The sequence below is a fragment of the Alosa alosa genome, chromosome 14 (genome assembly GCF_017589495.1).
Source record: "Alosa alosa isolate M-15738 ecotype Scorff River chromosome 14, AALO_Geno_1.1, whole genome shotgun sequence".
Lineage (NCBI taxonomy): Eukaryota > Metazoa > Chordata > Actinopteri > Clupeiformes > Clupeidae > Alosa > Alosa alosa.
Window position 1 is genome coordinate 8319171 of NC_063202.1, and position 15110 is coordinate 8334280.

At 43.1% G+C, this 15110-nt stretch overlaps 1 protein-coding gene across 1 annotated transcript in view; it reads right to left on the reverse strand.

Moving 5' to 3' along the window:
- Nucleotides 1–15003, reverse strand: part of rfx7a (regulatory factor X7a) — a 32217-nt gene extending 17214 nt beyond the window's left edge. Inside the window, 2 exon segments of the mRNA XM_048262420.1 lie at nt 4248–4281; nt 14615–15003. Coding sequence (XP_048118377.1) covers nt 4248–4281; nt 14615–14748 — 168 coding nt within the window. The 5' untranslated portion in view covers nt 14749–15003.
- Between the last annotated feature and the right edge of the window lie 107 nt (nt 15004–15110).

Below are 15110 nucleotides of genomic sequence, written 5' to 3' on the forward strand. Positions count from 1 at the left end.
ACCCAGCGTTGGATAGATATGCTGCAGGAGGAAATCTAAGGAAGAGAATCATCGGTGGCTATGAGATCAACAGTGGGCATACAAACACAAAAACACACACACACAGACACACAGACACACGTGCACGCTCCAAAGACACCACATTTAAACCCGCAGGCAGACAAACACGTGGACAGTGGGCCAGACGGCTGCAGCCAGAGTTAAACGTCTGCGTTTCTGTTTCTGTGTGCATGTATGGTACAGTGTGTGTGTGTGTGTGTGGTGGGTGTGTTTCTGCGGGGGTCTGTTTGTGTGCACTGGCAGCAACTCAGCTGAAATCCGGCCACCGTTTAACCCTTTCCTCCCTGTCGAGCCAGCCACCACGTGGCCGTTTCACCCACATGAGCCCACTGGCGCTAACGCCGCTAACGCTACCACTGTCTGCAGACGCTGCCACTACTACTGCTAGCACCGCTGTCTACACCACGCCTCACCCTGGGTACCCCCACCCCCAATCCGCCCCAATCCTCCTCCTCCTCCGCCTCCTACACCACCCACCCCCAGCAAGTTTCTAAGAATAGCCTGCATTCTCCACTCTGTCTTTCCTATTCGCCTCTTTGTTGCTAGGGAAAGTGGCGCTGATGAATGGCTAAAGTTATCAGCCACTGAGGACGGCCTTGGCAAAGGAGGCGAAAATGGTAAATAAAAATGGAACGCAGCCGACGAGGAGCCGACTGGACGGGACCGATTTAGGATCCAAAAGAGAACCCCCCCCCCTTGAAGGGGCAGACCGCTTGTGGCTCGAACATGTGGAAACACACACACAGACACACACACACGTGGTTCGCTCAATTGGACACTACAGTGCACACCCACTCCAGACAAAGGGCAGCTTTAAGTCGCTGGTCACTGATAACGTAAAGCCTCTACTCAGACTCACAAAACATTTCAGTCTGGCACAGGGCACATCTACCTATCATTATTGAAATAAGGTCATGCTTTGCAGAGCACACAACCGCACAATGAAATTAATTACCATACCGAAATCACTCAATTCCCAACTGGTCTTTCAACCTTTAATTCAGAACAGGAAATCATTATTCAGAAACAAAGTAGAGGGGAAAAAAAAAAACGTTTCACATTTTTATTCCTTTCATTCAGTTATTCATTCATGCGTTCATTCATAAGGTGAGGTGCTTCATTGGTGCGCTGCGCCATTCATCCTGTAGGATTGGGATCGGGGGCTCCTGATAGGCACGCGGGGCTGGCCCACGCCCGATGGGCGGAGTGACCGGTGGATGGCGCGTGGTGCTCCACTGCTGTGTGTGCTGCAGTGAGCCGAGTGTGAAAGCCAATCTACCTCCCTGCCTCTGCACTGGAGCCAGCAGTGCGCTTGGCACTGGCAGATACTGGGGGATGCCGTGCGGTTTGATGTCATCCAGGATGTGCTACGGTGTGTTCTGACCATCACAGACCTGGGTCTCCACTCTGACTCACCAGTATCAACGTCCAAAAACACAGATAAGGGAGACCATTGACTTCTAATATATGATATCTGATTAAAAACAAACCTGTTTTGAAGGGAAACTACTTATGGGACAGTATTTCTAATGACATTTCAATTTGAAATCTTTCTGACCTATTTTACAATTCAGATGTTCAGAAAGCCATTACAATGGTTATTATATTCTTCAAGCAGTGCACCGTAACCAACTACCCTCACTCATCAATGCCTGAAGAATTTTTACAATCTGACTGGTCACCATTAGTAGTGTTTGAAGTGCTTCAAAACACACACACACACACAGTTATATCTCCAGTTTCCTTTATCCTTGTCTCCTGGGGACATTTTCCCACCTCCGTCAGATAGTTGAGGAACAAACACAACTTTTATTATTGATGGCCACTTTTTTTCGTTGCCTCTGCCAGGACGTGGTGAATATAACCAGATTAAAGCGGCAGCACTAAGAGCTCGACAGAGGGCTAATATTAGACGCAAGTGCTTTTTCATGTCTCCTCGAAAGAAGACAGCACCACAGAGTAAAGGAGAAAAAAAAACACTGAAAGCAAAATAAATATCAAACTAAATCAACTCAAAATTCAATAAAAATCCAAAGAGATCACTCTTGTGTGTGGAATTGAAAAGAGGAGAAGAAAATCATGCGGGCAGCTGATGCAAGGTGCCGTGTGCCATTGCAACATCCCCAGCAGCCTGCGAGAGACAGACAGGAGAAGCAGAGGGGAGGTCAGACGCACCTCACCCTCTCTGTCACCTGCCAAGCTCAGGGGATTTCTTAAACATGCTTTTCTCTGCCTTGCTCTCTCTCTCTCTTTCCTGTCTTTCTTCCTCTCTCTTTCTCTCCCTCTTCCGCTCGATTAGCAACCTCCCTGTCTCTCTAGCTGTCGACCTCTGCCTGTCTGTCCCCTCTCTCCCTGTCTGTTCCCTCTCTGTCTGTCTGTTCCCTCTCTCCCTGTCTGTCTGTTCCATCTCTCCCTGTCTGTCCCTTCTCCTTGCACTTCTGCACTGTCTCCTTAAGCACTTTAGACAGTCGCCACATATCCACTTGAGGCTGCGGTCCTCCTTTTACTGTGAAGGCTGAGAGAGCTGGTCAGCAGAGCCATCAGGGACACTGGGCCTCTTAGAAGAGGGCAAACAGAGTGTGTGATACACACACGCTTACAACGGACGGTGTGTTTTTCCATCACACTGTTGTGTACACAGAAGACCTGCCCTTGTGCCCCTTGGTAAAGATGAAGACTGGGAGATGAGGGATGCTGGCTTTTTTTCTCAAGTAGAGAGTATGGGATTAACCCCATACAACCAACAGACAGTGCTTCTAAGATATTGAGAGGGTTTGAACTCCTCAAATATTGTAGTTAAAATTGCAATAATTTTCAGTTTAATAAAAAAAAACAAATAATGCTGTAATTCCGTAACTTTGTGTGTGTGATATTTTGTGGAATTAACCACATATAGATTAATTCTGAGTAGTTTAACATTGTGTGATGTTTGCATAAACAAACACGGCAATTTCCAGGTACTTTCTTTCTACTGATTTATGTGGTCTGGAAGAAGTTAAAATACAACACACATGTCTTAAAGGTGCTCTTAGCCAGCGGTCCCCAACCACCGGGCCGTGGGACATTCCTAACCGGGCCATAGCCTACGACATGACGTGAGCCTACGCAGCCTCAGGTCAGCTCACTTCACTTGATCAGTTCTTGGCGAACGGTAGTGTCACCGTTAGCTGCACATTTTAGTGATGAGGATTGGGTGTCAAAACTCGCTTACCTGTGTGGCATATTCGGGTTGCTTAATGACCTCAACCTGTCACTCCAGGGGAGAATGACGACTGTCTTTAAACTGGCAGATAAAGTCACTGTATTTAAAGCCAAGCTTGATTTGTGGGGACGAATGGGAACGGGGTGTATTTGATATGTTCCAAACAGTAGTGGGGGTTTTGGGAGAGACTGAGGCAGGGCCCTTTCTCTCGCGAGCTGGTGCTTGCGATCACCTTGTTGCGCTTTCAAATGAGTTTGAGCGTTAGGCTACTTCCCATCCTCCAAAGATCCACGGCAAACCAATGAGTGGGTCCGCAACCCATTTGTCAATATCCAGAATAGTCCTAACTTGTCAGCGCAGGAGAAGGAGCAGTTGATCAAAATTGCAAATGATGGTGGTCTTAAGAGTGTGTATGAGGAAACCTCTCTGGCGGGTTTTTGGATCAAAACCAAAGCAGAATATCCCGAGAGAGCCGTAAAAGCGCTGAAAACGTTGCTACCATTTTCCACCACTTATCTATGCGAGGCGGGTTTTCTGCAATGACTGCAACTAAGACCAAATTGCGCAATCGACTGGACATTTCAAACACACTGAGGGTGTCACTGTCTTCCATTACCCCCAGATGGAACCTTCTTGTTGCAGGGAAACAAGCACAGGGCTCCCACTGATTATATTCGTAATGCACGTTTAGTTCCCATATTTTGTTCCCATATTTTGTTAAGTATGTTCACACTTGATAGATGTAGCTTCAAGTTGTTCAATTTTCATAGTTGATAGGCCTATTGTTAAATTTTTACTTCTTCAAGTTCACGTTTTTCACATTTTTAAGAGTTCGTTACCTTCACTGTTCATACATAACTGGAGCTAGTTCTTTTCAAGTAATGCATGCACAACACATATGGAACATGGAACCCCCGAACGTTTGAACGTCAACAGTGACGTTACCCAGCATCGCTTAGAGTGCCTTTAATGAGACAATACTCACCAAAATGCCGTCCACTTTGGATTGTACAGATTTGCTGTAAGAGAAGAAAAGAGAGAAAAAAGCAACATTATTACCCACGTATAACAGGAGAAACATACATAAAGCACATTTATTAATAAATCAGTGGCATGTCAGGAATCACTCCTCCGTTCCCAGCGCGACCCTCTGCCCCACCTGCCTCTGTCTCCTCAAGACCAATATAACCAGCGGAACACATGTTGTCATGTACAAAAAAGAGCTGCAGCATCAATGTTCTGTCCCACTATTAATATCGTACCAGGCAGACCTTGACAGTCATTCATAAGTTTGGCTGGGCTGGGTTGGGTTGGGGCGGTATGAGCCGGTATATAATCTATATACAGGTACAGCAGTGACAACCATTAAACTCTGCCTGGGGTAGCAATGTATGGCTGTTCTCTTGGCTCCCCTGTAGCAGGACACGTCTGCCAGGTATTTATATAGCCGGTCTCCAAAAAGGAACTCTCCAAAAGGCCAGCCGGTGTGGTAGGGGCAGAGAACATGAGCTCATGCGACTTTACACAACAAACTTCCCCCTCTGTCCCTCCATACATGCTGGTGTATGTAATCTAAGGCTGCGCACAGGTAATAGGCCTATATGTGTTTGCTAACCTGCCACCACTGTGTTTTTGACTCTAAATTGAGACAGCCTAGGAAGTAAACAACATCAGTAACTTCTTAGAACTGTAACTGATGGAACCCTGAAATGGATCCCTGAAGAAGCATTAAGGGTTTTACATAAAACTAGTGACTACTCACTCACTGACTTTTGCCTAAACATTATGAGTGTCATTTATAGGAAACATTCTGACCAGTGTGTTTTGGTCCCATTTTTGACCAGGGTTAGCTAGGGAAGTCGTTCTTTCCCAATGTTTCTGTGGCACAGAACTTTAGGCTATAGTACAATTACTGGGTGAATAGGGCAAACATGATGTTCATTTCAATTATACACACAACCTTTCAAAATCTGCTGGATACTCTAAAGCTTTTGCATCAATGAAATGCAGCTAATATCCATCAATCACATGAAATGGGTCATGGCACATTTTACAGAAGTCATCAAAAGCTGGATAAACAGCCAAAAAATAAGATTAATCCTTCAGCTAATTACCAAGGACACCGGATGGAGGATGCATACTGCCGAGGCAGTGCTCTCTCAGTGTATTTCTATCAACTTAATAAGCCTTTAGAGCACTGGTTACATGACAACCTGAGAGTAATCCGTTACGCAGGGTAACAACAAACCTGTCTGCAGGTCAATGGGAAATGCCAAACACTTTAATTGACTGTCTCCATGACGGACTGGGAGAAAGGAGAATAAATGACTTGTTACTAGGTGAGAGAGTGTGACCTCGAAGACGTGAGCGGGGATATTGGGACAGGTTACATGCATTAAGCCGTCTTCAGCCAAGAGGTGCGAAGGTAGTGATCTTGAACGCTGGGCATCACTAAATCATTGTTGCCAAGCGGAAATCTCAAAACACACAGAGCTCATGTCACATCACCATAGCCCTAAATCCTATGTCCCACATGTTGCTAGTGCACCTCCCTTTCCACATTCACACAATCTGATTGGGCATTCCTTGATGAGTTAAGCTCTTAATCACTATGCTGCCAGGCAATAACCACATTGGCAGAAGCTACACACATATCACAAGGGTGCTGAGGGAAAAACTGATTGGCCTAAGCCTCACCAAGAATTCTGACCTGGCAGAAGGCAAACTCAAATCAACTGGTGTACTCTGGGTATTTTTCTCTAATAAATTGAAGCAAAAGACCGCAAAAGTGTTGAAAATATTCTTCTTCAACAGATGCTGATGATGGTTAACAGAGGACAAGACTCTGTGCTGACCACAATAAAACAACAATGCAATTAACATAATGTTTTGAGAGTACCCAAAACAGGGGGAAAAAACATTTGCCATTAGAACTTATGTTACAACTGCTGTCCAATGACAAAATGAAAAACATCCTCCAAAAAAACCCCCCACTGTCCACATACTGGCAGAGCCAAGTGAGATCAAATGATAATTAAAATCCTGAAAAAAGTGGCCTGATTTCTGGGGGCAGATGAGCGGCACTTTTATCCTGTCTGTCACTAAGAGCACGCGGCCCGGCCCCACCCCACCCCACCCCGCACCGCTCCATCCGGCCACACCACTCCCCTCCCCCACTCCTCCAGCTGGCCACTCCTTCGTTGTGCAGGGCAGAACGTAAACAACAAACAGAGCAGCGGTGGCGGCCGCAGGGAGGCAGGAAAGGGAAGGCCTTGGTAGCACGCGGTCGGCTTGTCTGTCTGCCTGCCTGCCTTTACAATATGGCCGCCCAGGGGGTAACGGGAGGATAGCCTGCTTCCCACTCTGCCACGGAAGCCTGGCTGGAGGATGAGAAGCGCAGTGGACACAAAAGCCCAGTTACCCTGTTTGACCCACGTGCATGGGGACAGGCAGACGAGACGATGCTGATCACTGGCCCGCTTGCTCGACCCCCTCTCCGTCCGTGCCTCTCTCTCTCTCTCTCTCTCTCTCTCTCTCTCTCTCTCTCTCTCTCTCTCTCTCTCTCTCTCTCTCTCCCTCTCCCTCTCCCTCTCTCTCCCTCTCCCTCTCCCTCCCTCTCCCTCCCTCTCTCCCTCCCTCCCTGCATCTCTGTCTATCTCTTCTGCGGCAGCACAAGTCAGACGAACGCTGAACTCAATGCACTCAACCCCTGTGGTGCTTTGAACCTTCTAACCTCCGACAGGCTCTCTGAGTGTGCAGCAAGCAGTAGGCAGCACTCTCTCATGCAGGAGGAGAGCACATGGTAGTGCATTCAGATCGCAACATCCACATCAATAAACATAACTTTCCAAAAATATGACACAATGTTGATAAAATGTAACGTCAACATTACCTATATCTGACTATTCTCATGCAGGAGGAGAGCACATGGTAGTGCATTAAGATTGCAACATCCACATCAACAAACATAAACATAACTCATAACAGAAATATGACACAATGTTGATACAATGTAACGTATGTAACGTTAGTAGTTGTAGAGCTCTACTGATCTGCATGTACTGGCTGCTGCACTGGTTGCTCTATATGTGCAAGTTTTGATATATTAGTAAGTTAAATGCACAGTTGCACACACATCATTTTTTTCTGATCTTAAACTCACTTTTCTGGCTTGCCGGGTTCCTCAGGCTGTATCTACAAAGTGTCTGTGGGAGTTGCGCCTCACCCACTGAGCAGTTAAGTCATCGAATTTGAACAATGTGGTCTGGGAGTGTTTTGGGTCTGAGGAAGGTTTTTTTTTCAGAACAACGATTGGTGATGAAGAAAACCTGCCATCACAAGTGCGGGCTTAAGTGGATTTGGCTGTACCCGTCATTAAGGGTAAGTCCAAATGTGCGGGTAACAAGCAGAACACCTTGTCTTCCAGTACCCCACCCTCCACACACACACACACAAACACACATACGTTTCCCTCCTTGAGCTCAACTTTATGACTGATCGCTCATTTAAGTGGCAGTTACACGTATATAAAAAGATTAAAAAGATTAAAATAACACCTAGGCTAATCAATCAGGAATACAGTGTAGACACTGTTAATGTCACAAATTACTATATTATTATATAAGGAAATGGTTGATTTTGAACACAATATCTCAAGTCTACAGAGGCCTATTATCAAAAACCAATGGCCCATTCTGTCTGCCACACCAGGTTTATAATTTTAAAAGGTATACTGGTTCTTAGAAAACAAAGACCTTTCTTCTGAAACGTGTCAATGTAGTTTTCTTCAGAGAAAAGAAAGGCTGTTCCATGTGAGGAATTGCCAAGAGAATCAAGATCTCACACAACGCTGTGCTACTCCCTTCACAGAGGAGCATAGAAAGACTTGAATAAAAACCTGAATAAAAAAAGGATTGGAAGGCCCCAGTGCACAACTGAGCAAGACGGAGATTAGACTGTCTAGCTTGAGGAACAGACGCCTTACAGGTCCTCATCTGACTGCTTTGTGAAATAGTATCTGCAAAACACTAGTGTCAACATCAACAGAAGAGATGACTCCAGAGGGGTATTTCACAAAACCTAGATAAGGGATTAAGCTGGGATTTTTAGGTTATCCTGGATGAATTTAGCCTTGACTTGGTTTCACAAAAGAGATGGCACATAAGTTACCATGGGGATTTATTCTCTGCACCTAGCCTGGTCCCGACCAGGCTAACAGCCAAGCTCAGTTAATTCTAATGGTAATTATGTCGTCTTATTGGTTCAGCTAGCTGTCCTTCACATCAGACCTCCGTGCTAATTTTTAAGGAGCTTTATTCCATTTATAAACTATTTGCTAAATGTATTTGCTCGCAAAACAAAACAGATTGTCTACTAATACCATATGGTTATTATTTTAATTGTGATGGCCTTATAATTATTAACATAGGCCTAGGTACTCATTGTTTGCTTATTTTATTGATAGACGTTTGATGAATAGCCTACTGTAGTTGATTAGAAGTGGAGGGGCAAGTTTTCGAAGGTATTTTTAACTATAATATTAAGGTATATCATAGGCCTACTATGTGCATCTTTGCAGTGGCAAGTGCTTTCTTAATGACGTTGCGTGCCGAAACAAGGAAGCACTCACACGTGGGTGCATACGTAAATTTGCATTCAGTTGGTCTAATACGCCTACTCTTGCTGTTTTACAGAAATAGCCATGATTCCCCATTCCAAAAAGGACAACTTTACTTCATTGTTAGTCTATATCAAAAAAGGTTGTTCACTTGGTTGTTCAGTGTCTTTTTTTATTCCAACCGTGGACACTGGAGCAGAAACGAGAACGCGCACACATCCTGAATTACTTACACCTGGCTTGACATAGTCGCTCCTACTCATCCTGGATTGGCATTAGTGAAACGAGTAAAGCTAGGATGACCAGACAACGCTATGTCAAACCTCGCTTTATCACTTATCTAGGATGTCTTCATTCTGCCTTTGTAAAATACCCCTCAGGTTGCTGGCCTTCTAGACATAGTTGTGAAGGGAAAGAAACATTTCTCAGACAGAAAAAGATTAAGATGGGGGGAATGACCACAGAAAGTTGCCAAAGGAAGACTGATAAAAAAAAGTATTAGGCCTATAGACAGACAAATCTCAGGTGTTTCGATCGCAAAGATCATTTGTGAGATACCCACCATATGCTGGAGCTGAGTGGAGGGATTGGGATGATTTGGGGGTTCTGTGGTGGTAGCAAAGTGGGAAAATTGTACAGGATAAAAAGGAATCTTGAAGAAGGAAGGGCTGTCACCGTAATGGATGGCATTTAATTGGAGCCAATGTCATCCATGAAGAGGGCTGTGACCAAAGGCACGGCTCCAAAGTCCAAACTATGCAAGAGAAACAAACATGTAGGGAAGAAGCAGGCAGCTGGTATTCTACCGGTCTATAATGGACTGGAATGGAAATGGATCCCAAATTTTTGAACATCAGCATACATGTTCACTCAGGATTCCTTTTATCTCATTGTCAAGTCACCAGTGTACGGATAAACTATTCATCTTTTCTGACTGTAGCTTGTGTGTCACTCACTTTGCATACTGTGGTTGTGAATCCAATGTGTCAAATGCACTCAAGGTCACAGAGATCATATAAGAGAAAGGTCACTTCGATCTAAGACATATCTGTGTTCTTTTAACAATCAAGAGGATGTAGACAAAAGAGGTGTTGTGACACCAGTAATCGTTTGCTTGCATAAAACAACAGGGATTGAGTAACCCTCAGAGACAGTGTTTGCTCCACAATGGACATTCTGTTTGGAACTTCTGACAGGCTGCTGCATTGTTCAATTCCACAGTTCTGATTTGAGGGGGAAAGGCAAACATGGCCTAAATTACTAGCATTTAACACAACACACATCCTTTCTTTTAAGCTATTCTGGCTTTCAACAACAAAGCTCTTGAGATTGTCCATGTTTACCTACAACCAAATGTAATCATTGCTATTATGAAATGTCTACATGTCACTCAAATACAGAGCATATGCGCTGAAGGGAGTGGGGGAGAAATCGGCAAGATAAAAACACATTTCTGTTCAGACAAACTGGCAGTAGTAGTACACATTTGTACGGATTCGGGCTTCACGAGAACAGCTCTGTGTTTGCCAGTGGTGAAGCTCGTTTTCAATTCTCTTTGAAGATGATCATCCCCATTGTGCTGGGATTTCATACCCGCCCTCTCATTCCATCCAGTTTCCTCTTGCATTTTGATAAACAGACAAGCTCTCAATATTCTCTCCATCTTAAACCATCAAAACCAATACAGAGGGTGAGAAAATCATAAACACTTAATTCCACCTTAATCAAACACCAAATTATCCATTAATTAACCCAACATAAATGGGTTAGTAAAGCCTAATGGATGTACATGACATGCTATAGTGCTTACATAAATGAAACTACAGAAAAATGTGTAAACATCAGACTCTTCGTAACAGGAGGGAAAATACCTCATACAGATGACAAATTAAACAAATACTAGGGTTGTATTAATCTGAAAATGAGCCTGTGTTTTAGACCTTCCTGGCTAATGACTAACTGCTTTTGGTGTCTTAAGGCTGTGTGAGCTTTTACGCTGTGGTACACAGCCATGCTTTGATGGTGGTAAATATGAGACTGAAACAAAACTTGAAAGCCAACCTTACAAGACACCCAAATGGGAGATAATATTACAAAGTGAGCCTTTACTGTGAACTGTCAGTTACATTTCACCAACTGACACTGTGACAGATGTGTAATGACCTCTATTCTGCACCTTTAGCAAACACATTAGCCATATGCTTTTGGGAAGGAAAAAATGACAATTCTGCAAGTCTCCACTCTCTACTGAGACACAGTATTTTAAAACACTCATAACCAACCCCCTCTACTGGCCTACCAAGAAATTGGTAAGCTTAACAGTTTGATTTTAAAATACACTTCCTATTTTAACATGCTGTCCATAGCCCATGAGACAAATTCTGACAAAGTAATCTCAGGAAAAAAAGGAAACAGCTATAACAAATTCAGTTTAAAATGTAACACAACACACCTGGGAAATAAATTTGCCATGTATGTTTTTAATCAAATCAACTACCAAGCTCAGTTCAACCACCTTCCCTAAAACTGGCAGCCCCTGACTTTTTCCACGCTGGTCTCCAGACTACCACCCATGCCAAAGTCTGTTCTTTTCCATGGGGCAGCAAATGTGCCAGCTCTCCAAATGTAGATCATCGTGGGTATCAGTTATCATTCTAGCCCGGTTAACCTTTGCAGCAATCCAAGGGCACGGCATAGTAGTCTCTCTCGGCTATATTGTGATTTAAATATAGACCTACTGTTCGTAGAGTCACTTTTAAGACAAAGGGTTTCTATAGTGTTTCATCCCAGCATGATTACATTTTATTATGCATTTTTAATGCAACTTTTTTAGGATAGCCTAGCTATCTTTTAATTTGACAAGCAGTTCATTCGGATGTTCACTTTTTAGACTTTTTTAAGATATAGTTAGGAACAAAATTATTTATACCCCTGGCAAATATTGATTTTCTCTTGACCAATATGTTTGTTCTTAATTAAAATGACACTTGCACATGCCAAAAGGTTGCAAGACAATGTGGTAAAAACATGGAATAAAGTGTTTTTATCTTTTTTTTTTTTACATTTTTATTAAAAATTGCGTGTTCAAAATGATTCATACCCTTTTTTAAAAAAAAAAATCACTGGAAACATCTTTATTTACCGCTCTCAAAATGGTCCATATAATACCCACTAAGCCTCTTCCATGTCTCCACAATGATTGTAGACTGCACCTTTTTAGCAGCAATCTGGGTTGAGGCAGGAACGATTATTTGCCATCACTTTGGCCTTGTGCTCACTTTTTTGACGGATTGAGGTCCGCTCTAAAATGTTGATATTGTTCTCTGCTAACCATTTCTTGCCTTGTTTGGCTATATGTTTTGGATCATTGTGTGGTTTAATGTTCAAATGCTACCTTTTGGTTAGGGCTTTGGCCTTTGGGCTTGCCGGTTCGACTTCACTAATTCACAGATTGGGATAAATGCAGAGACCAAATGTCCCTCACGGGATCAAAAGATATACTTACTTACTAACTTACATATTGGGGCAGGTCTCTTGGCACACTTCCTGATCTTTTCCTCCTAGCCTCTTGTTTTAGTGTTACTGTTTACTTTGAGAAAGTCACCAGGTCCCCTTGGTTGAAAAACATCCCAAAATAATAATTCTCTCACCCCCACAATTGAAATGGACATGGTGTCATTTGGGTTTAAGGCTTCCCTTTTTTATGCCAATCGCAGGCCATGTCCCTGGGTCAAAAAAATCCAGCGAAAGCTAAATTCTTTTTCCAGGTATGCCCTTGTACAAAAATTGCCATGTAATTTGTAGTCAGTAATGGATTACATTTCAAAGTAATCTGACCCAACCCTGCTTCTGACGCATCACATTTGGATTGTGATTTATAATAGGCTATACAAACATGGACAGAAGCCTATCATGCTACCCAAGGGATGCTTCTGCTAACAACATCCTTGAAAAATGCACAATAATACAAAGCAGGATCATATGCCACCATGTGAAGTATTTCCTTACAAGTGATTAAATCTGGAGAAATGGGATGGATGATAGATTATTCATTTCTTATTTTAACTTCTGTTGAACTTGCCCGGAGAGAAAACCCAAGATAAACTCATCATACCATGGGAGTTTGACAAAGGAAAAACATACAAAACATAGAAAAACAGATAGCTAGTCCCACAGGAAGGTCTACTAATAACCATTCTATCCTTTACTTTTGGACTCAAATGAAATCATCCAGTCATGTCTAAAAATGAGTTGTCACAGATTATGTTATTTGTACTTGAATGCGGATTCCTCAATATACATGCAACCAATAACATTTTATATTATTATTTATATTTTTACCCTATAAGATAGATTTTGGCTACACATCGGTGAAAAAGGTAAATATGTTTGATCAAATAAAGTAACTGACCTAGTCGTTTTCTGAATAACCTATGTAAATGTTAACCAAAGTCAACGGAATTAACTGGCTTAAGTTAACTCGTTGCACCGACCGCACATTTCTCAGTGCTGCTAATAGGCACTGCTTAGGCCTAACAAAAAAATGGAAAGTTAAAAACACAATATTTCTATAAAGACGATGGAAAATATTCATTAAGTAACGAAACAAAGAAGTTTAATAGTCGCCTCTTCCGTTTTGGACATTATGTCGAGAAATGCATGTCGAGACATGCAAAAACAAGGGAGTTGGTGAGGGGGTGGAGGCTCCAAAAAACGGTGTCAGCATTTTCATCTCTTTTCCGTGTCACTGAAAAAACGTGCACACGTAGCCTCAGATTCATTCAAAGCAAACACATTAGATTATGTACTTCCGCAGTAGCAGAGTCGAGTTATTTAAATACACACCTTGTGCTTTTGTCGTTCGGAAACAAACATGGCCATATTTTGAGAGTGAACGTTACATTGATTTTCGACCACTATGCCAGCTGAATGGCCAGAAACTGAACATGAGTGTTCCTGCAAATCTACCGATTCTCTTCATAACCATCGAGATCCAACCTGCTAGAAGCACAAACTATAACAGAGATAATAAATAAACCTAGATGTAACCATTCGAAGGTTATAATACCAGTGAGTAACGTTACTGTGCAGTGTAAGCTTAGAAAACGAGGGGCGTCTCCTGTTCAAGTGGAGTTGTTTACTATCCTTCCGAACCAACATGGGCAAACCAGAGCGCATGTCTGTTTTCTAATATTCTGTTACAAAAACATCGTCCACCCTAGCTTCAAAAAGTATAAATCGCACAGCGTTAGTTAATAACCCAGTTAGTATTTCTGCGAACCTATTTCTGACCATAAATCTGCTAATGCTTAACAGGCAGCACGTTCCTCCAATTCACTTGTTGGCTGGCAACTATTACTGACATTGCATGAGAGGAGGTTCCAATACAGGTTGCACTGATAGGACTGGAGGAGATAACTAAGACAGCGTGCATGCTAATCGTCGACTATCTATATTGTTAAAACTCATATCTTTTAGCTAAACTCTTACTTAGACACAACACATTCAACACAATTTAAAGCATCCTCCTAATGAAAAAAGTGTATAGGGTAGCTAGCCAGCTAGCTATTTCCCTGCACTCGCTGGAAAGCTAGTATAGCTAGCTAGTGTCAGAAAAACTAGCTAGCTATTTGGCTAATTAAGTGGCCAGTCAATAAGCTAGTCCACCACTTAGCTACACAACTACATACAACAATATTAGCTACAACCTTCTGACTACTGTCATACGCCCTTACCAGATGGAGTTCTTTATTTTGAGCTGCAATGCACTCGCTTCAGTCCCTTGTAATCCTGGAACCAGAGATGGCAAGGATCCCATCCCAGAACCAGTGGTCTGGTGCTGACCAGGTTGTTGATCATCAGCCATCATGATGGTGTTGAGGGAGGAGGGGGATTTAATAAGTAGGCCTCAACCTGGACCTCGAGAAGGTTGCTCTTTCCCGGCTTTGGTACATCACGGACCCACCCGGTTACATCATGGTAAATTCAGCGACGGTTCCAACAGTGAAATGGATGGGAATTAAAATGCAAGCAGGTGATGTCTTATCACATTCCCTTATACTTAAGTCAAAACGAACACACGAGGCTCAACACACGCTTCTCTCTGATCCGCTGCAGCCACCACTCTAGCTGTCTGCACGCCTGCGATCACGGTGGATACTGCTGCTACCGCTGTTGCTGCTGCCAGGCAGAAGAAACGCATGCGCAATGGACACAACGCACATGATAAAC